Raw genomic sequence first — 23,694 nt, forward strand, 5'->3', positions numbered from 1 at the left:
GGCAGTATTATAGTAGTTATATTCTTGTACATAGGGGGCAGTATTATAGTAGTTATATTCTTGTACATAGGAGCAGTATTATAGTAATTATATTCTTGTACATAGGAGTAGTATTATAGTAGTTATATTCTTGTTCATAGGAGTAGTATTATAGTAGTTATATTCTTGTACATAGGAGCAGTATTATAGTAGTTATATTCTTGTACATAGGGGCAGTATTATAGTAGTTATATTCTTGTACATAGGAGTAGTATTATAGTAGTTATATTCTTGTACATAGGAGTAGTATTATAGTAGTTATATTCTTGTACATAGGAGTAGTATTATAGTAGTTATATTCTTGTACATAGGGGGCAGTATTATAGTAGTTATATTCTTGTACATAGGAGTAGTATTATAGTAGTTATATTCTTGTACATAGGAGCAGTATTATAGTAGTTATATTCTTGTACATAGGAGTAGTATTATAGTAGTTATATTCTTGTACATAGGAGTAGTATTATAGTAGTTATATTCTTGTACATAGGAGTAGTATTATAGTAGTTATATTCTTGTACATAGGGGGCAGTATTATAGTAGTTATATTCTTGTACATAGGGGGCAGTATTATAGTAGTTATATTCTTGTACATAGGAGCAGTATTATAGTAATTATATTCTTGTACATAGGAGTAGTATTATAGTAGTTATATTCTTGTTCATAGGAGTAGTATTATAGTAGTTATATTCTTGTACATAGGAGCAGTATTATAGTAGTTATATTCTTGTACATAGGGGCAGTATTATAGTAGTTATATTCTTGTACATAGGAGTAGTATTATAGTAGTTATATTCTTGTACATAGGAGTAGTATTATAGTAGTTATATTCTTGTACATAGGGGCAGTATTATAGTAGTTATATTCTTGTACATATGAGCAGTATTATAGTAGTTATATTCTTGTACATAGGAGTAGTATTATAGTAGTTATATTCTTGTACATAGGGGCAGTATTATAGTAGTTATATTCTTGTACATAGGGGCAGTATTATAGTAGTTATATTCTTGTACATAGGAGTAGTATTATAGTAGTTATATTCTTGTACATAGGAGTAGTATTATAGTAGTTATATTCTTGTACATAGGAGCAGTATTATAGTAGTTATATTCTTGTACATAGGAGGTAGTATTATAGTAGTTATATTCTTGTACATAGGGGCAGTATTATAGTAACATTACTGTGTACCTGATGATACGGTTATAGTTTCTCTCACTGTTTAGATATATAATATAGTGCACGGTCAGGACACTTACAGTATGTATAACTTGCTGATGTTTCTTGCACTGATGGTATATAAGGATATAATATGTTCTATTTTTACATTTGGTTATTTCCAGATAGTCGGAGACAAAAGTTCTGATTGATTTCTTTTTTTTTTTATTGTCAAAACACACGAATATTGATCAGTAACATACAGTCGTGTTAGTGCCGCCGCCATCGCCACTCACAGATTTCTTACAGCCAGAAGATAAGATGGAGACTTCAGTGATAACCTCGTCTGAGTCTCATTTCCCTTTTTACGCCCTGGTAACCAATATTAATCACCGGGGGCGCTGCAGCCAGGACTTCACACCTTGCCAATGATTGTCCCATAGAAATGCAGTGACCCCACAAGACTCTCCCCCACTAGTAGCAGCACCACATGATCTGCAGAGGAGCAGAGCGCCCCCTGCTGCCTGCAATCTCTCATTACAGGGCCCACGTTATTTCATCACAGTCCTGCTTCACGTCTGAGCACTTGTCCTGAGTTGGGTCACATCTTTCTACTCCAGTCACATCCCAAGCTGCATTTACAATTCTGTCAGTAGCCGCTATCCATCAGTGAGCGCCGCACCCCTGACAGACTTATACACTGCACATCTCCAAGAACGCAATGCAGCGGAGCACGTTCTATAGAGACTGAGCCAGCAGAGGGCAGTACAGACCTGTGATGGCGCTTACTGCTTGAAAGCAACCAGAGAAACAGCAGGACAATGAATAGTGAATGCAGCTTTGGGGGTGACAAGAGCAGAAGACAAACGGAAATAGAGAATGCAGCTTTAGAAGTGACTGGAGTACAGAACATGATAAATACAGATAAGGATTTGGTCAGTCATGGGTACGTCGGGTAAATTCTGCCACGTCTTCTGGTCCAAGGTGAACGCCGTTGCATTCCTTAGGCCCCGCCCTCAGCGCCACAGTCAAGATTCCTATTTCTGCCTGATGTCCGTACACACACAGTCCAGCAGGGGGCAGCACTCCACCTTATACATCCACCATGACTAGACCCTGTGGCTCCAAATCCAGCAAACAGACAGCGCCATTCCCTTTCATACAACAGGATGTGTTGTCGGTCGGCGCTCCGTCCAATGAGGGGCGCTACAACCACAGTGAGGAGATTCTCGCTCCCAGATAACGTACATTCCCATAGGAACACTTTATAAGGCACCAGCCGGTAATAACAGTAGACAAGATGGCGGCCAGCGGCCACACAATGACAACAAGGTACGGGTCCAGGACGGGCGCGGCGGCCATTTTGGTCTAACGTTGAAATGTGAAAACGTATTAAATATATAGAAAAAGTAGAAATAAAAAAAAAAAAAAAGTCGGCAACTGGGAAATATTAGTAACTAGCCGAATAAAAACACGTCAAATCTATAGAAATGTATAGGAGGACGGGAGGGGGCGCCGTTGTCCAGCAACACAGCATGAGCGCTGACAGGAATATCCTGCGTAAGGCTTTAGTGATCACATGGCCCCGGGGGCGGAGCCTATAAGGTGCAGCATTGTAAACACGCGTCAGAGGGGAGGGGCCCGCACTTATTTCCTGAGCTGCAGGTTGTCCAGTATGATCTTCTTGTGGGTGGGGTCCAGCACCCCCGCCTCCTCCAGATCCTCCTCCACGATGTCACTGCAAGACACAAGAGTATACAGATGTGATACAGACTGTGCTTTATACTGCAGCACTGCTCCATTACATTACAGGATAGAGCAAGGACTCCGGCTCTGCTGCATCGTCTACTGGAGTCTGAACGCAACGTTTTATCTGATTAGAGGCTCAGCAGACTGCAGCCCTCTCCTCCCGCCACGCTCTAGGCCTCTTCCCTCTCCTCCCGCCACGCTCTAGGCCACCGCCCTCTCCTCCCGCCACGCTCTAGGCCTCTGCCCTCTCCTCCCGCCACGCTCTAGGCCGCCGCCCTCTCCTCCCGCCACGCTCTAGGCCGCCGCCCTCTCCTCCCGCCACGCTCTAGGCCTCTGCCCTCTCCTCCCGCCACGCTCTAGGCCTCTGCCCTCTCCTCCCGCCACGCTCTAGGCCGCCACGCTCTAGGCCGCCGCCCTCTCCTCCCGCCACGCTCTAGGCCTCTGCCCTCTCCTCCCGCCACGCTCTAAGCCGCTGCCCTCTCCTCCCACCACGCTCTAGGCCGCTGCCCTCTCCTCCCGCCACGCTCTAGGCCGCTGCCCTCTCCTCCCGCCACGCTCTAGGCCTCTGCCCTCTCCTCCCGCCACGCTCTAGGCCGCAGCCCTCTCCTCCCGCCACGCTCTAGGCCGCAGCCCTCTCCTCCCGCCACGCTCTAGGCCTCTGCCCTCTCCTCCCGCCACGCTCTAGGCCTCTGCCCTCTCCTCCCGCCACGCTCTAGGCCTCTGCCCTCTCCTCCCGCCACGCTCTAGGCCGCAGCCCTCTCCTCCCGCCACGCTCTAGGCCGCAGCCCTCTCCTCCCGCCACGCTCTAGGCCTCTGCCCTCTCCTCCCGCCACGCTCTAGGCCGCAGCCCTCTCCTCCCGCCACGCTCTAGGCCTCTGCCCTCTCCTCCCGCCACGCTCTAGGCCTCTTCCCTCTCCTCCCGCCACGCTCTAAGCCGCTGCCCTCTCCTCCCGCCACGCTCTAGGCCGCAGCCCTCTCCTCCTGCCACGCTCTAGGCCTCTTCCCTCTCCTCCCGCCACGCTCTAAGCCGCTGCCCTCTCCTCCCGCCACACTCTAGGCCGCAGCCCTCTCCTCCTGCCACGCTCTAGGCCGCCGCCCTCTCCTCCCGCCACGCTCTAGGCCTCTGCCCTCTCCTCCCGCCACGCTCTAGGCCGCAGCCCTCTCCTCCCGCCACGCTCTAGGCCTCTGCCCTCTCCTCCCGCCATGCTCTAAGCCGCTGCCCTCTCCTCCCGCCACGCTCTAGGCCTCTTCCCTCTCCTCCCGCCACGCTCTAGGCCTCTGCCCTCTCCTCCCGCCACGCTCTAGGCCTCTTCCCTCTCCTCCCATCACGCTCTAGGCCGCAGCCCTCTCCTCCCGCCACGCTCTAGGCCTCTTCCCTCTCCTCCCGCCACGCTCTAGGCCGTTGCCCTCTCCTCCCGCCACGCTCTAGGCCTCTGCCCTCTCCTCCCGCCACGCTCTAGGCCGCAGCCCTCTCCTCCCGCCACGCTCTAGGCCTCTGCCCTCTCCTCCCGCCATGCTCTAAGCCGCTGCCCTCTCCTCCCGCCACGCTCTAGGCCTCTTCCCTCTCCTCCCGCCACGCTCTAGGCCTCTGCCCTCTCCTCCCGCCACGCTCTAGGCCGCAGCCCTCTCCTCCCGCCACGCTCTAGGCCTCTGCCCTCTCCTCCCGCCACGCTCTAGGCCTCTGCCCTCTCCTCCCGCCACGCTCTAGGCCGTTGCCCTCTCCTCCCGCCACGCTCTAGGCCGCCGCCCTCTCCTCCTGCCACGCTCTAGGCCGCCGCCCTCTCCTCCTGCCACGTTCTAGGCCGCGCCCTCTCCTCCTGCCACGCTTTATACTGCAGCACTGCTCTATCATAAGGCTTAGCTGTAATGTCTAATGAATTATGGGAATGTCTGAAGTCGGCCATGTTCGGGCTGGGTAACAGTCCATGTCACGGCAGAATTTCCAAGACGGACCAGGGCTCGGCTAAGCTGGACTCTGTAGTGCTCAGAGTTTGGTTTGGCTGTGGTCAGGCTGGGAAATATGGCTAACACACAGTGTTTCTTGGCCTTAATATGATCATCTTGAGCAGTCCTACTTCATATCTTATCAGAGACTCGCGGCCTGTACTTCTCCCATGCTGGACGACGCTGCAGCACATAGAGGGGAGGAGCCTAGCGAATAGCTGCATGTATACACCACTATATACAATAGATGTTATATGGACTGGAGAATTATAAGCTTTGGCTGCCTCAGAGCCAGTCATTACTTTTTCCCTGATAGGGTGCAGCGTAGGTTCGTCCAGGGATTTTTACCTAAGGTCCCGCGATATCCCTGCCGGCCTATCCCACTTCTGAGTTGGAGCAGAGGACGCACAGGTTGGACTTGGTCAGAGCATTGCGCATAGATTTGGATGCCGGCCTCTTATAGGGGGAAAAACTGTTAGCTAATTAAAAGTTCCACCTGTCCTAACAGCTCATAGGGGCAGGAATACCCCCCCCCTCCATCTTGTGCTGCTGTTTGGGCTAAGGGAGAACAGATTCTCCTTATAACCTTCCCAGGTCGCCACCTCCTATAACATCATCAGCTGCTCCAGTTGTGTTGTGCTGCCACCTAGTGCTGAACAGTATATAACCACCACATCATATACGGCCATAAGTATTTGCCCCCAGTCCACCACATCTCTATGAGCGGCTTGGCATTGTGCAGCGCTGCGTCTGGTGTGACACTCGCACCCTGGTGCCCGCCGTACCTGAGGAATTCCAGATCATCCCAGCCATTGTGGATCAGCCCCTCCTCGTATCTCTCCAGCCCGATAGCCCGCAGCCACTCGCCAACACTGGATCCCTGCAGGGAGTTACGACCCCCCTGGTACGCAGCCTGCAAAAGGGAGAAGATGGGAGATGCAGCATTCAGAGCCTAGGAAAGCTGGGTGACACTAACACTCTACAGTCACCCAGCTTTCCCAGGAGCAGATATCACATTGGATCAGTACAAGAGCTCTCTTACCTCCTCGGCCTGATCCTCCTGGATACTCTCCCGGATACAGTGCGGTGGGAAGACGAGGGGGCGGCCGAAGTCCATGCTGCGGGGGGGAAGCTCCATCTTACTTTTTCCGGACATATGGTGGGCGGGGCGGCTCTGAGACTCTGCCTTGCTCCCGGAATAGTCCACCTCGCTGAGGGTGCGTGCCATCTGCAGCACGGAGCAGGAGCGGTCATCCTGGTGTGCACTGTGAGTGTCCGCCATATACGAGGACTGCGGGGTGGGTATAGGGGTTCGGGACTGAGTTTTGGGGTGATACTTGGTTTCAGGGGGATCGCTGAAGGTGACGCCCACCCGCACTTTGCGCTGCTCCGCCTCTTCTGACGGTCTGGAGTGCAGCTCGCTGGACGTCATGTAGAAAGGATTGTCCAGCATCTCAAACTCCGCTGACTTGGGGAGAGGAGGGGGTGGGAAATCGGGGGGCGGCAGATTGAGGGTGCCCACGTCTTCATCGGACGACGTCTCCTCGCTCCTGGAGCTGTGCTGGTACAGACGCCGCTGCGACGGGACCGTGATCTGGACCTTGTTCTTGGGAGCAGAGGAAGCGGGCGCTTGGCCATCGGGGGGCAGCATCTGGTGGGGGACGCCCTCCAGGACGTAGTAGGCGGGGTTATTGAAGCTGTTCTTTATGCCCAGTCCGTCACCCTCCGCCTGCGCCTCCATCTTACACCTACAAAGTACGCAACAATCAACATCGGCCAAGACGGACATCACAGGACTGGTGAGAGAGCGCAATACTGAGCAGTAACTCTACAAATCTGAGACTTAAGTCTTATACTCCACTCACATCCAAAGCTGTTTTGTACTCCAGTTACGTAACAAGCACGCTGTTGCAGTCGAAACGCATTCTGGAACGTATAATCACTATACACACACTCCACTCACATCCAAAGCTGCAGCCTTAACTCTGCTTTTACAAGAATTATACTCCAGTTACTGCCAAAGCTGCAGCCACAAGCAGGCTGTTGCATTCTGGAATTCATCAGCATTGTGCAAACTCACGTCTTACGCTCCAATCACAGGTAAAGCTGCAGTCATAACCCCACTTTTACAAACCTTATACTCCAGCTATGTCTAACAATGAAATCACCGGCATGCTACTAAATAGAGAGCAGCAGCACAGCTTATACTTCAGTCACATCCAAAGCTGCAGTCATAAAGACACACGTCTGCCTATTTGCAGAAAGCAATTCTCTTGCAATAGCATGGTTGTGAATGCAGCTTTGGACATAACTGGAGCATAAGACGTAGTGTGATGACTGCAGCTTTGGATGTGACTGGAGTGTCTGTATTGTACGAATTAATTCTAGAATTCCAGTTCGCCTCAATGGTTTGCTTGTCACGTAACTAGAGTATAAGACTTACAAAGGCCGTTAGGACTGCAGCTTTGGATGTAACCAAAGTGTACTTGTCATTATAGGTCTTCTACTCCAGTATGTACAAAGCTGCAGCCACAAGCATGTTGTTGCCTACGAGCCATATTGTGGAGTGCACCAGCACCACGCACGTACACGTCTTACACACCAGTCACATCTAAAGCTTGAGCGCTGACTCTGCTTTTACATGTCTTAAACTCCAGTTACATCCAAAGCTGCAGTCCTAAGCATGCTGTTGCATTAGAAGTGAATCAGCACGCACCAAACAGATGCAGCTAAGATCCCATAATGCTCTGCACTTGTAGTTCTTACACCAGACACTACAACTCCCACAATGCAACGCACCACAGCCACTAAGAGAGCAGGCAGAGAAATACAACATCGGAGCGTGAAGGAAAGTTGCACAATGGTGAAGGCAGCTCTGGGGGTGACTGGAGTAAGAACCGGGATTAGTGAATCATTTCTCGCTCCCGCCCCTCACCGTGCCAGTGCCGGGTCCTCCTTGGTGGTGGCGGGCAGTGCTACAGGCGGGCGGCCGGTGACATGCGCAGGACCTTTCTCGGGGTCTTCTAACAACTTCCCGAGCGTCGGTGCCGCTGCCTCGGCCGTCGGTGGTTTCTTGCTGGTCGATCTAGAAGCAAAAAGGAAACATGAAGGGATCGATCGATGACATCATAAAGCCGTGTGCGGGGGCGGGGCGGGGGCAGAGTGGGAGCGGGGCATTACCTAATGTAGTCCTGGCTGAGGCGGGAGATGGATGGCGGTTTTCCTTTCACTGCGCCGGTCTCATCTTTATCGATGCTGATCCATTCTGTAGGAGGAAGAGGAGAATGTCAAGTCATGTCTCGGTGGATTTTTAAACTCCTCCCCCTTACGCTGCGCCGCTTTTCTTACCGTACAGGCGCTCTCTGGTTCCCATGCGTTCTGCCGGTACCCGCACCTTCATAGAGCCGCGGATGTTTCCGGTCTCTTCTCCCCGGTGAGACAGGTAGGTCAGGAACTGCTGCGACGTGCTGCCGATCATGGACTTCAGCGCAATGACGCACTCGCCTGGCGGAGGAAACACCGGGGTAAACCGCCACAGAACAGGAAGACTATCCGGGTTACACCTGCCCCCTAGTGCCGGACTATGGGATTACACCGTACTATGGTCACATGACCAGGGTCTCATCTCCTCACCGTATGACTCGTATCCGTCCATGGACTTCACCGTCAGTAGTAAGTGCTGGTCCTGAAGATACTCGATCTCAGACAGGATGGGCCTCAGCTGTAAGAGCAGGAGAGAGACCGCCAGCATGGATCAGATCATACAAAGAGCAGCGCCACCTGGTGGCAACAGGGAGAAATGACAGCAACTGTCTGCTGAACTAGAGAGAAGTGGGCAATAATCTGCAGAATACAGAAAGAGAGGACAGAGCGATGTTCTGCAGAGGTCTAGAGAGGATAGTGGTGTAATAGTCTGCAGGATATACAACTATCAGGAGGTGGAGGGAGCGATGCTCCGCAAATCTGTGAAGTGGTGTGATAGTCTGCAGGATATCTATCAGGAGGTGGAGGAAATAATGCTCTGCATCTATCTGAAGTGGTGCAATAGTCTGCAGGATATCCATCTATCAAGAGGTGGAGGGAGCGATGGTCTACATCTAGCTGAAGCGGTGTAATAGTCTGCAGGATACATCTATCAGGAGGTGGAGGGAGTGAAGTTCTGCAGATCTGTGAAGTGGTGTAATAGTCTTCAGGATACATCTATCAGGAGGTGGAGGGAGCGATGCTCTGCAGGTCACTCACTGTGGGCAGCTGTCTTGATGACCACTGGACTTTCAGGAAGTTGACGTTGTCGATGCTCTGACTGTCGTTCTCGCTGCTCTTCTTGTATTCTAGGGGAGACAGGACACCATATTATAGGCATAGCCGGGCCCCTGACCGGACCCGGGGCCCCTGTGTGTATGTCCCAGGCCCGTGTGTGTATGTCCCAGGGGCCCCTGTGTGCATGTCCCAGGCCCGGGGCCCCTGTGTGTATGTCCCAGGCCCGTGTGTGTATGTCCCAGGGGCCCCTGTGTGCATGTCCCAGGCCCGGGGGCCCCTGTGTGCATGTCCCAGGCCCGGGGGCCCCTGTGTGCATGTCCCAGGCCCGGGGGCCCCTGTGTGCATGTCCCAGGCCCGGGGGCTCCTGTGTGCATGTCCCAGGCCCGGGGGCCCCTGTGTGCATGTCCCAGGCCCGGGGGCCCCTGTGTGCATGTCCCAGGCCCAGGGGGCCCCTGTGTGCATGTCCCAGGCCCGGGGGCCCCTGTGTGCATGTCCCAGGCCCGAGGGCCCCTGTGTGCATGTCCCAGGCCCGGGGGCCCCTGTGTGCATGTCCCAGGCCCGGGGGCCCCTGTGTGCATGTCCCAGGCCCAGGGGGCCCCTGTGTGCATGTCCCAGGCCCGGGGGCCCCTGTGTGCATGTCCCAGGCCCGGGGGCCCCTGTGTGCATGTCCCAGGCCCGGGGGCCCCTGTGTGTATGTCCAGGAGCCGCTCACCTTCCAAGCACCCGGAGTAGAACTCGATGAAGAACTTGGTCCTGCTCGCCGTCTTCACGATGGCCTCGATACTCTCGAACTCGATGTAGGCCTGCTCCGAGGGCTTCAGGAGACCTGGACATGAGGAGGACGGTCAGCTCAGGGGGCGGAGAGGACAAGGGCCGGAGCCCCGCCCCTCAGAATGGAAAAACTTTATTGATAAAGCACGGACCTTTCTTAGAGACGAACTGCGATGTCACTCCAACCTCGAATGATGCAAACACTGGAGAATGGTCACTGGTCATGATGTCATCAGTGCACCCTGAGGAGGACAAGCAGGAGATCCCCTGATGACATCACAGGTGACATCTACCCACAATTCCCGCCCACATGTAATAACTGGCACTCACCGTAGGAGTTACAGATGATGTGGGTCTCCGGGTAGGATTTCCACAGGATCCGATCGCACCAGGAGGGGACATTAGTCCGGACCTAGAAGACAGAGAAGAAGACGTGGTGACTCGGCCCTAAGACAGTATAATGTCAGGACACTATGTGATAGCGAGCAGGCGGCTCAGCCCCAGGACACTATGTGATAGCGAGCAGGCGACTCAGTCCCAGGACATTATGTGATAGCGAGCAGGCGACTCAGCCCCAGGACGGTATAAGGTCAGGACACTATGTGATAGCGAGCAGGCGACTCAGTCCCAGGACATTATGTGATAGCGAGCAGGCGACTCAGCCCCAGGACACTATGTGATAGTTAGCAGGCGACTCAGCCCCAGGACGGTATAAGGTCAGGACACTATGTGATAGCGAGCAGGCGACTCAGCCCCAGGACACTATGTGATAGTTAGCAGGCGACTCAGCCCCAGGACGGTATAAGGTCAGGACACTATGTGATAGCAAGCAGGTGACTCAGCCCCAGGACACTATGTGATAGTGAGCAGGCGACTCAGCCCCAGGATGGTATAAGGTCAGGATACTATGTGATAGCGAGCAGGTGACTCAGCCCCAGGACACTATGTGATAGCGAGCAGGCGACTCAGCCCCAGGACACTATGTGATAGTTAGCAGGCGACTCAGCCCCAGGACACTATGTGATAGTTAGCAGGCGACTCAGCCCCAGGACGGTATAAGGTCAGGACACTATGTGATAGCGAGCAGGCGACTCAGCCCCAGGACACTATGTGATAGTTAGCAGGCGACTCAGCCCCAGGACGGTATAAGGTCAGGACACTATGTGATAGCAAGCAGGTGACTCAGCCCCAGGACACTATGTGATAGTGAGCAGGCGACTCAGCCCCAGGACGGTATAAGGTCAGGATACTATGTGATAGCGAGCAGGTGACTCAGCCCCAGGACACTATGTGATAGCGAGCAGGCGACTCAGCCCCAGGACACTATGTGATAGTTAGCAGGCGACTCAGCCCCAGGACACTATGTGATAGTTAGCAGGCGACTCAGCCCCAGGACGGTATAAGGTCAGGACACTATGTGATAGCAAGCAGGTGACTCAGCCCCTGGACACTATGTGATAGTGAGCAGGCGACTCAGCCCCAGGACGGTATAAGGTCAGGACACTATGTGATAGCAAGCAGGTGAATCAGCCCCAGGACATTATGTGATAGCGAGCAGGCGACTCAGCCCCAGGACACTATGTGATAGTTAGCAGGCGACTCAGCCCCAGGACGGTATAAGGTCAGGACACTATGTGATAGCAAGTAGGTGACTCAGCCCCAGGACACTATGTGATAGTGAGCAGGCGACTCAGCCCCAGGACGGTATAAGGTCAGGATACTATGTGATAGCGAGCAGGCGACTCAGCCCCAGGACGGTATAAGGTCACGACACTATGTGATAGCGAGCAGGCGACTCAGCCCCAGGACACTATGTGATAGTGAGCAGGCGACTCAGCCCCAGGACGGTATAAGGTCAGGACACTATGTGATAGCGAGCAGGCGACTCAGCCCCAGGACACTATGTGATAGCGAGCAGGCGACTCAGCCCCAGGACGGTATAAGGTCAGGACACTATGTGATAGCGAGCAGGCGACTCAGCCCCAGGACGGTATAATGTCAGGACACTATGTGATAGCGAGCAGGCGACTCAGCCCCAGGACACTATGTGATAGCGAGCAGGCGACTCAGCCCCAGGACGGTATAAGGTCAGGATCCCATGTAATAGTGAGCAGGCGACTCAGCCCCAGGACAGTATAATGTCAGGATCCCATGTAATAGCGAGCAGGCGGCTCAGCTCCAGGATGGTATAATGTCAGGACACTATGTGATAGCGAGCAGGAGACTCAGCCCCAGGGCGGTATAATGTCAGGATCCTATGCGATAGCGAGCAGGCGACTCAGCCCCAGGACAATATGTGATAGTGAGCAGGCGACTCAGCCCCAGGACGGTATAATGTCAGCATACTATGTTATAGCGAAAGGAAGGCTCAGCCCCAGGACGGTATAATGTCAGGATCCTATATAATAGTGATCAGGTGGCTCATCCTCAGAACGGTATAACGTCAGGACCCTATGTGATCAGGTGGAGGCACAAGGCGCGGCGCACCTCACATCTCACTGCGACTACTCACCCCTGTGGGTTTGTGCTTGTGCCACACATACGTGTCCCTGGAGCCGCGCTCATAGCGGTATGTGGGGGGGAACGTGATCTCCTCCTCACCTGCCAAAACAATACAAGGAGGGATGATGAGAAGAGGAGCGTGATGGGAGGAATAGGAGGGGAGGGGGATAGTGTGACAATGTGATGGGGGCGGGGGGGTTATATTTGAGGATCGGGTCTCACTGAATCGCAGGAAGATCTTGTTCTTCTCCTTTTCCAGATTTAATTGATCGACTTTCAGTAACGGATCAAACTCCTTCCGGCTGATAAAATTCAGGATCTCCTGCAATCCGGAAATAATGGATGAGATCCAACATGAAGGACAAGGGTGAAAGATCTACGCCTAAAATATGGGGGACCAATCGGCCGCCTCCATCTAAACACTACAGAGATGGATGGGTCGCCCAGTTACTAAGCAGAGGGGGAGGGGGCCCTGCTGCTGCAGCACATAAGGTAACTCCATGGCAGGAGACAGGGGGCGCCATAGAGGCACAGCCCCACCATGTATGTGTATGACACCGCCTCACCTGCACGTCCATGTCCAGACGGTAGTTCAGGTCTCCAAACCAGAAGAGGTGCGTGAAGCGGAGGGAGATGTCGAAGGAGTTCAGCTGCTTATCCCCCAGAGACAGGAGGCGCAAGATGTCCAGGTAATTCTGGTTACGTCTGAGAGGAGAAGGAAGACCCTAAATGTAATGTGGAGACCACCTCGAGACAGGACAGCACCCCCACCTCCCCGGAGGACAGAGCCCTCACCCACCACCACCCAAGAGGACAGAGCCCCCACCACCCAAGAGGACAGAGCCCCCACCACCCAAGAGGACAGAGCCCTCACCCACCACCACCCAAAAGGACAGAGCCCTCACCCACCACCACCCAAGAGGACAGAGCCCTCACCCACCACCACCCAAAAGGACAGAGCCCTCACCCACCACCACCCAAGAGGACAGAGCCCCCACCACCCAAGAGGACAGAGACCTCACCAACCACCTCCCCGGAGGACAGAGCCCCCACCACCCAAGAGGACAGAGCCCTCACCCACCACCTCCCCGGAGGACAGTGCCCTCACCAACCACCTCCCCGGAGGACAGAGACCTCACCAACCACCTCCCCGGAGGACAGAGACCTCACCCACCACCACCCAAGAGGACAGAGCCCCCACCACCCAAGAGGACAGAGACCTCACCCACCACCACCCAAGAGGACAGAGCCCCCACCACCCAAGAGGACAGAGACCTCACCCACCACCACCCAAGAGGACAGAGCCCCCACCACCCAAGAGGACAGAGACCTCACCCACCACCACCCAAGAGGACAGAGCCCCCACCACCCAAGAGGACAGAGACCTCACCAACCACCTCCCCGGAGAACAGAGCCCTCACCCACCACCACCCAAGAGGACAGAGCCCCCACCAACCACCTCCCCGGAGGACAGAGACCTCACCAACCACCTCCCCGGAGGACAGAGACCTCACCAACCACCTCCCCGGAGGACAGAGACCTCACCCACCACCTCCCCGGAGGACAGAGACCTCACCCACCACCTCCCCGGAGGACAGAGACCTCACCAACCACCTCCCCGGAGGACAGTGCCCTCACCAACCACCTCCCCGGAGGACAGAGCCCTCACCAACCACCTCCCCGGAGGACAGAGACCTCACCAACCACCTCCCCGGAGGACAGAGCCCTCACCAACCACCTCCCCGGAGGACAGTGCCCTCACCAACCACCTCCCCGGAGGACAGAGACCTCACCAACCACCTCCCCGGAGGACAGTGCCCTCACCAACCAACACCCAGCAAGATGGCGCCAGTATCCACATTCATAGTATAGCAGACTGGCAATGGCGGCACAACTTATCCTGCCATGGTGGTGGTCTCTAGGTCGGCACTTACCTTGCGGTTTTCTCGTTTCCTGAGGTCAGATGACAGTTCACAAAGCCAAATGAAGTCCCGTTGAACATGAAGGATATGCCCACCGCTCCTTTATTCCCTATGCACAGAAGAGACAGCGTTATAGCCGCCATCTTGTTTCCTTCCCCAGACCCTTCTGATGCCAGTCATAGACCGCCCAGTTTTCATGGCGTACCCCTCACCTAACGTGTTGGCGATGCCAGTTTTCACACTGGACGTGCTTATGTGTGTGATCCGGTTCTCGTGCTCCAGGCGAACCAGGACGACAATCTTAATGTTCCACAAGGACTGCATGGCGACCTGCAGGGGGCGACACCATAGATTACAATGAAGCCTAACCTCACCATCTATAGGGGAGCGCTTCACAGGGTAACGTGTCATCACGAGGACGTACCGGCCGATAGTCCAGCTCTGTGCACTCTTTCAGCATCACCCTCAGGAAATCCACCCACTCCTTATCACCCACAGAGTTCTCCTGCGTCCCAAATACGTAGATATCGTGAGGTATGGTGACCGCCATCTCGTCCAGCGTCTTGCCTAACCCTTTGGAGCCCATCCAGGAGGTGATGTTCTTTTGGGGTGGAACACTTCCTGTGCAGGAGATAACACTCAGTTTTACAGCAGGCAGTAATGCGAGACCGGCTTAACCACATGTGGTGCTGACATCTAGTGGCCAATGTGAAAACTACAATATTTTTTTTTCTGAAATTATGACTTGTGCTCATTCTCACCCATGTTCCAGGTCCCTATGAAGACGGAGATCATGTCGGGCTCGTCTTGGTTAGAGTGCTTGTTCTTCATTAACTGGAGCAATTGGCAGAAGGCTTCTCGTTTCTACAAAGGAGGGGGCGACATTGTGAGACAGACAAGGTTCCACCCTATAATACGGTGAGGATGATCCTCAACATCAGGGGTCAACAACTTTTGGCACATCTAGCTGATGTTAAAGGGATCCTATCATTAGATACCCTTTTCTGACTAACATGTCGGAATGGCCTTAAGAAAGTCTATTCTTCTCCTACCTTCAGATGTCTTCTCCGTGCCACTGCTCGCCGGGTTTTCTTCGGTATGCAAATGAGTTTTCTCGCAGCACTGGGGGCGGTCTTCAGCGCTCAAACAGCACTGGGGGCGTCCCCAATGCTCCGAGAGAACTCTCCAGCACCGCCTCCATCTTTGTCTGGAACGGCCTCTCCTTGTGTCTTCTTCCGTCCTGGGTTTCAATCTTCTAGGCCTCGGGCAGAGCCGACTGCGCATGCTCGGGCCTCAAGAAAATGGCCGCTTACAGGAGTAAGCTGGTGTAAGCGGCCATTTTCTTGTGGCCACTTACACAGTACGCTTGTATAAGCGGCCATTTTCTCGTGGCCCGAGCATGCGCAGTCGGCTCTGCCCGAGGCCTAGAAGATTGAAACCCAGGACGGAAGAAGACGCAGGGAGAGGTCGTTCCAGACGAAGATGGAGGCGTCGCTGGAGAGTTCTCTCGCAGCATTGGGGACGCCCCCAGTGCTGTTTGAGTGCTGAGGACCGCCCCCAGTGCTGCAAGAAAACTCATTTGCATACCAAAACTGAACGTCGGCGCAGAGAAGACATCTAAAGGTAGCAGAAGAATAGACTTTCTTAAGGCTATTCCTACATGAGTCAGAAAAAAAAGGGTATCTAATGATAGGATCCCTTTAAACTACAACTCCCAGCATGCTCCATTCACTTCTACAGGAGCTCCAAGAATGGCAGAGCCGGTATCCACTCTGGGAGTTGTAGTTTCGCGTCAGCTGAAGTCTCAATGATTGTCTGGATCAGGCCTAGGCAGAGACCTAACAACTACCCCCATTAGGGAGAAGACAATATGAAATCCCCGTGGACATAGTGGAGACCCAGGTAAATGGATACTGATGATCGGTGGGGGTCGGCGGGGTGCGTGTTAGACCCCCAACAATCTCAGACTGAGCACATTTCCTGTGGTTAGGTTCTCAGCATCCATTATCCCTGGGTTTCGGAGAACCCCTTTAAGTGTCATCTGCCACCAGGTCACATGACACAAAGCTCCACACAAATATGTGCCACCAAATAAAAGTGTTTTATTGGTAGAGCGTGATGGAGCAAACGTTTTCGGCCACAATAGGCCTTTTTCAAGCTCTACATGAAAAAGATAGTAACAACCAAAATCAGTATGTACAACACCAGCACACTTCCAATATACAATTTCACCAATATTTACATATGGACATTTATATACATAGGAGAACCATGTGAATGTTGTTATAATTATACTCCGGGTGGTTTCAACAAGAGAAACTAAGAGAGACATAATATATAGTAAACTGAGTTAGGGTAGATGAACATGCCAGAAAAGGTACTAGAACATAAAGACAACCATCTATCCTGGACTCCTATACATATCAATCAGCATAAGCCATGACAGTGTTATATCATATCAAATAGTATAGGGAGCAGAGGCCAGAATAAAGCAAAGAGTAAAGAAACAATGAACAAAGAATACACATATACCTGTATGTATGATGCAAGAAATCAATAAAGACAAAGTCCAGCAGGTCAAGAGGGGTCCAGTTTCCTAGGAGTACCATAAGGTTCTAGTTAGAACCAAGAAAATAACATGAATGTATGCACCATGAGAGCTCGTCTCTAGGGGTCCTTACCTCTGCTGCCGCTATCAGGAAACCCGCTCCCCAGATGGGGAAAATGAAAATAAGTGAATGACACTATGCGCACAAGAATAAAGGGGTTAACTCCCACAGGAAAGCGCTACAATCGTGGCGTCTCCCCTGCTATAAATAGAGCACAGGATCACATGTGATCCGTAGTGCCTGCGCGTGTACCCGGAAGTGCGGGTGTAGTTGAAATGTGCGTGCGCGTGTCAAAGCCAACTCGCGCATGCGCAGTGACTAAAAAATGAAACTTAGTAAAAAAAAAAAGGGGCAGAGAGACTGGACGGACGGCGCATGCGTGCGCCCAGCTCGTCCGGTAATATACAAGAGGAGGAATAAAGTGATTGTAAGTAGCGAAATGTAGTAATAACAAGTGAACTAATACACATCCTAAAGGGGTAAGAGAAAATAGATAATAATCCAAGGGGATACACCAAGATTATGATAAAAGGAAAAAGGCATGAGTGACAAGAGTGAAAAGAAGACAGAAAGAAAGAGAATGGAACAAAAAAAAGGAAAGAGAGAGGAAAGAGAATGCAACTAAAACTACAACTAGACAAAAACGAAAAAAGTAAAGAATAAAAAAATAAAAAATAATAAAAAATAAAATATGAAAAATATAAAAGATCATAAAAAATAAAGAAAAACGAATCTTATGCACAATGAAAAAATGAAAAACTGAAAAATAAAAATTAAAAAATAATATTTAATCAATGAAAAAATAAAGAGAAAAATTAAAGAAAAAGTGCAAAGTTTCGGCAAGGATACTGTTGAAGGCGGGCCCAGTAGGGTCAGTCAGAGGTAGACCTAGCGAGCCTGTGGAATAAAATACATACAGGTAAGTATAATTAAATCATGGCATGTTAATCAATGGATGTAATGAAAAATAATCAACAAAGTAGATAGAACGTTGGTTTACAAATACTCATGAATTTCGTATTCTCGGTTCATGCCACGTGGCTCCATAGTCTGCAATCTATGGATCCAGTGAGCCTCACGTTTTTTGAGAAGAGTGATCCTGTTACCGCCTCTACGTGGATTTTCCACGTGTTCCAGAACTTGAAATCTAAGTTGGGAAACACTGTGCCCTGCCTGAATAAAGTGTGCTGGTATAGGTTAAAAGTAGATTATGACAACGGATGTTTGATTTGTGTTGTTTGATGCGGTCTCGCACACGTTGGCTGGACTCAGAATCTTAGAGGAAATGTTCACAACCAATGTTAAGTATTTGTTCGAATGTTAATACTGTCTACAATTCGAACAAATACTTAACAAGTGTTCGTTCGACATTATGACTTTGACTATAACATATCTACAAAAAAGCATAGCTGCACTACAAAAGCAGATAGAGGGTGCAGAACTCCAGCTACGTTCCTCATGCCCTAATGGCGAATTTTCTGCCCTAAAGGAGAAACTGGATAGTAATCTATCACAGTTTCGCAAGGATGTTCAGGCGCAGAAGAGGAAGAAATTCCTCAGAGATCAAGAGGACTATAGAACGGATAGGGTTTATAGATGGAAGGAGGGGTATCCTGACAACCGCACTAACTTTCGTCAAAGGTTTGCCTCCCCAGATACTTCAGACTCTAGCATCACTAGCAACAAATCCTACGGGAGTAGGACTACCGGCCAATTCTCCAGAGGTACTACCAGAAGGAGAGGAAGGCAGAATATAACACCCTCTACCTCCACCATGTCCACAAGGTCACAGGTAGGAATCTCCTCCCCTCCTCCTTACTGTAACCCCACACAATGAAAGGGGATCACTGGTTGTGAACATTTCCTCTAAGATTCTGAGTCCAGCACAAATCGATTTGCTACAAAAGGGCTTATCTTTCTGTCCCACCTATGGATTTAATTTGTTTCAACATGACTTGGATATGCATAGATTGTTTAGACTACTTAGATTAAAAGTACATTTTTCAAAATCCCCGAGTATTCCTACCACACATGATTCACCTAGCCTAATATCATGTAAAGAATTGGGCTTAACTATGAAAAGTACTTTTCTACCTCCAAAGAATTCTCCTGCTGTGGAAACAGTTATTTCATTAATTCAAAAAGATCTTGAAATCTTTCGTAATAATATTGAAAAGGATAAACTCACTTGTACATCTAACCTTTCCCAAAACGATAGGATAGCATTGCAACAACTAACTAGAGATGACTCTCTAGTTATAAAACCTGCGACAAAGGCGGCGCGATTGTTGTCATGGATAAATCTAATTACATTAAGGAGATCAAAAGACAGCTAGCTGATACTGATGTATTATACCCCTTTACAACATAACCCCTTACCTAAAATTGTGACCCGTATTAATGGAGTGTCTGGCCAAACATTTGGCTACAAATACCATTGATCAATACACCGCCAATTTTCTCAATAAACATGATCCAATAACTCCAGTCATCTATATTTTACCCAAAATTCATAAATGCCTGATCGATCCTCCTGGTCGTCCAATTGTGGCTTCCAGTGACTCCGGTCCTCTCTCCACTCTCCATTTTTTGTTGAAAAAATATTAACACCACACGTCAAAAACACTCGTTCTTTTTTACTCGACACATCTGCATTTTTACATCTTATCCACAGTATGGATACACCCCCCACCAGATGCACTTCTTGTCACACTCGATGTGGTTAGTCTTTACACATCGATACAACATGACAAAGGCATACAGGCAAGCCGCATTCTGTTGGAATCTAATAACGTAGATTCAAAAATCGTTAATCTGTGCGTTGATTATTAGAAATCATTCTCAATGGAGAATTATTTTATGTTTCAAGACACTTTTTATGCACAGAAACGCGGGACCGCAATGGGTTCTAATGTGGCACCTCCCTATGCCAATGCCTACATGGCATTGTTTGAGGAATCATTCATATATACCAACATCCTATTCCGTGAACATGCTACCACTTGGAAAAGATATATAGATGACGTCTTCTGCGTCTGGACGGTGTTCTATCACTACCCTTATGGAATTTGTTGATTATCTAAATAACATTTGGCCCGAGTTGAAATTTACACTCCATTATGACATCAGAAGTATCAGTTTCTTAGACACACTCATCACTAAATCAGAAACAGGTGAACTTAGGTCTGACATCTTCAGTAAAGAAACTGATCGCAACAGTATCCTACACTTTTCCAGCTGCCATCCGAAACCTACTAAAAATTCTCTTCCAAAATCTCAATTCCTTCGTGTAAAGAGAATAGTTCAGGATACTGCGACAAGGGAGCTGAGATACAAAGAAATGGAGAACAAATTCTCAACTCGAGGTTACCCCCAAAAAAATTCTACAGAAAGCCTTGACTGAGGCCAAACAAGCTGCCCCAACGTCTTCTAGCCCCCGGCAGGAAGACAGGAGGGATCACTTTTGTACATTCTTACCATCCTTTTAGCTACAAAATTCATAGCATTCTAAGAAGACACTGGCCCCTACTATCCAGAGCGTATCCCGAAATCCCCGAGTTTCAGAATAATTTTCGTGCCGGTTTTAAACGTCCCAAAAATCTGAGGGACAGGTTGGTTAAAGCTGACCTAGGATCAGAATTTAAGGAGCCTCGCCAAACCTTTCTTAGCAGCCAAAGACATGGTACCTTTCCATGTCTTGGCTGCCATCAATGTTCCAATATACTTAAAAGGCGACAAAATTGACCACCCTCACTCTGGTCAGGACTTTCCCCCATCCATGATTTTTTCACTTGTAACACCAATTTTGTTGTATATCTTATCAAATGTCCGTGCTGGTCTCGCATACGTTGGGGAGACCACCCAACGTGTGCGAGACCGCATCAAACAACACAAATCAAACATCCGTTGTCATAATCTACTTTTACCTATACCAGCACACTTTATTCAGGCAGGGCACAGTGTTTCCCAACTTAGATTTCAAGTTCTGGAACACGTGGAAAATCCACGTAGAGGCGGTAACAGGATCACTCTTCTCAAAAAACGTGAGGCTCACTGGATCCATAGATTGCAGACTATGGAGCCACGTGGCATGAACCGAGAATACGAAATTCATGCGTATTTGTAAACCAACGTTCTATCTACTTTGTTGATTATTTTTCATTACATCCATTGATTAACATGCCATGATTTAATTATACTTACCTGTATGTATTTTTATTCCACAGGCTCGCTAGGTCTACCTCTGACTGACCCTACTGGGCCCGCCTTCAACAGTATCCTTGCCGAAACTTTGCACTTTTTCTTTAATTTTTCTCTTTATTTTTTCATTAATTAAATATTATTTTTAATTTTTATTTTTCAGTTTTTCATTTTTTCATTGTGCATAAGATTCGTTTTTTCTTTATTTTTTTATGATCTTTTATATTTTTCATATTTTATTTTTTATTATTTTTTATTTTTTTATTCTTTACTTTTTTCGTTTTTGTCTAGTTGTAGTTTTAGTTGCATTCTCTTTCCTCTCTCTTTCCTTTTTTTTGTTCCATTCTCTTTCTTTCTGTCTTCTTTTCACTCTTGTCACTCATGCCTTTTTCCTTTTATCAGTAATCTTGGTGTATCCCCTTGGATTATTATCTATTTTCTCTTACCCCTTTAGGATGTGTATTAGTTCACTTGTTATTACTACATTTCGCTACTTACAATCACTTTATTCCTCCTCTTGTATATTACCGGACGAGCTGGGCGCACGCATGCGCCGTCCGTCCAGTCTCTCTGCCCCTTTTTTTTTTACTAAGTTTCATTTTTTAGTCACTGCGCATGCGCGAGTTGGCTTTGACACGCGCACGCACATTTCAACTACACCCGCACTTCCGGGTACACGCGCAGGCACTACGGATCACATGTGATCCTGTGCTCTATTTATAGCAGGGGAGACGCCACGATTGTAGCGCTTTCCTGTGGGAGTTAACCCCTTTATTCTTGTGCGCATAGTGTCATTCACTTATTTTCATTTTCCCCATCTGGGGAGCGGGTTTCCTGATAGCGGCAGCAGAGGTAAGGACCCCTAGAGACGAGCTCTCATGGTGCATACATTCATGTTATTTTCTTGGTTCTAACTAGAACCTTATGGTACTCCTAGGAAACTGGACCCCTCTTGACCTGCTGGACTTTGTCTTTATTGATTTCTTGCATCATACATACAGGTATATGTGTATTCTTTGTTCATTGTTTCTTTACTCTTTGCTTTATTCTGGCCTCTGCTCCCTATACTATTTGATATGATATAACACTGTCATGGCTTATGCTGATTGATATGTATAGGAGTCCAGGATAGATGGTTGTCTTTATGTTCTAGTACCTTTTCTGGCATGTTCATCTACCCTAACTCAGTTTACTATATATTATGTCTCTCTTAGTTTCTCTTGTTGAAACCACCGTCGAGTATAATTATAACAACATTCACATGGTTCTCCTATGTATATAAATGTCCATATGTAAATATTGGTGAAATTGTATATTGGAAGTGTGCTGGTGTTGTACATACTGATTTTGGTTGTTACTATCTTTTTCATGTAGAGCTTGAAAAAGGCCTATTGTGGCCGAAAACGTTTGCTCCATCACGCTCTACCAATAAAACACTTTTATTTGGTGGCACATATTTGTGTGAAGCTCTCTTCTTTAATATTGAATACGGGGTGGGACCCTAGCTTCAAACACTGGGGACATCGACTGTATCCCTGCGAAAATGACACAAAGCTCAAGACGTGCGGTCTTTCTTACCCTGGCGCTGGAAGAAGATGAAGTCTTTCCGTTGCGTTTTATCCTTCTCCTTCTCGAACACGATCCCAAGCTTAGACGGCACCCGCTGGGACTTGATCAGCTGCCGGACTGGGGGGGGGTGGTTTAAATACATAGTTATAGATACGGTATCTTCTAAAATCGCCTCCCGCTCTCACAGCATTACAATCTAGGGGGTTATTGCCTGTGTGAAACTACACCTCCAACAATGCAATGCATCACACCATGTGCTGTGGAGACAATGAACCAGCAGGGGGCGCAGTAATGTATTTAAGCCCGGGATGTGTGTGTTGTACCTATAGACCCTTCTCTCAGGGATGACGGACTCACTTTTGTCGTGGTGCGAAGGTGTTTCCAGTCCTCCTGAGCCTCTTTCACCTTCTTCATGACCACGAGTTTCCCTCCATCCACGTCCACGGTCAGCGTGTACTTCTGAGATTTCACGATTTTGGTGAGGTCCAGCATGTCCAGTTTCACCTGCAGAACATAACGGAGATCTCAGGCCTGGATGTCGACACCTTAAGACTTAAAGTAATTGTCTTCGGACTACAACTCCCAGCCAGAGGCCGTATTAGGACTGTGACAACTAAAGTAAGTGTGCGGTATGATGGCGGCGCTCAGGAGTCTGACATCATCTGTGTCAGGAGAGGACGGCCATGGATGAGCAGCACAAGGAAGGAGATAAAGCTTCACAACAAAGGCAGAAGAGTGGGGCTGAAGTGTAATACATACTGTCACCTATAGACAAGGGGGGGGCGCCTGCACCGACTGTCTCACCTCAAAGGTCTGCACTGGGATGCTCTTGGCCTTTCTGGAGGACTGCGGGCACGGGGGCCGACTGCGCCGAATTACTCATGTCCTGTAATGCTTTCAGGGCCTGAGGAGAAAAATTTATGAAGAATTCATCAAGACATGAGAGGAAGAGAGCGAGATAGGGGGGAGAGAGAGAA

General features: G+C 49.8%; 1 protein-coding gene across 1 annotated transcript; it reads right to left on the reverse strand.

Moving 5' to 3' along the window:
• Positions 1-1,393: 1,393 nt before the first annotated feature.
• On the reverse strand, positions 1,394-23,672 carry LOC142194138 (phosphatidylinositol 3,4,5-trisphosphate 5-phosphatase 2-like; the record flags this gene model as incomplete). Its single annotated transcript, XM_075263155.1, is given in 24 exon segments — positions 1,394-2,929; positions 5,670-5,797; positions 5,927-6,632; positions 7,820-7,969; positions 8,065-8,149; positions 8,233-8,388; positions 8,518-8,605; positions 9,127-9,215; positions 9,857-9,970; positions 10,068-10,157; positions 10,246-10,327; positions 12,428-12,516; positions 12,640-12,739; positions 12,984-13,122; positions 14,352-14,448; positions 14,552-14,669; positions 14,764-14,960; positions 15,101-15,203; positions 18,975-19,060; positions 22,727-22,834; positions 23,075-23,096; positions 23,099-23,221; positions 23,522-23,578; positions 23,580-23,672. Coding segments are annotated over 24 exon segments (3,111 nt in total), but the record flags the coding sequence as incomplete, so codon positions are not given.
• Positions 23,673-23,694: the final 22 nt, after the last annotated feature.

This window comes from Leptodactylus fuscus, chromosome 2 (assembly GCF_031893055.1).
Source record: "Leptodactylus fuscus isolate aLepFus1 chromosome 2, aLepFus1.hap2, whole genome shotgun sequence".
Lineage (NCBI taxonomy): Eukaryota > Metazoa > Chordata > Amphibia > Anura > Leptodactylidae > Leptodactylus > Leptodactylus fuscus.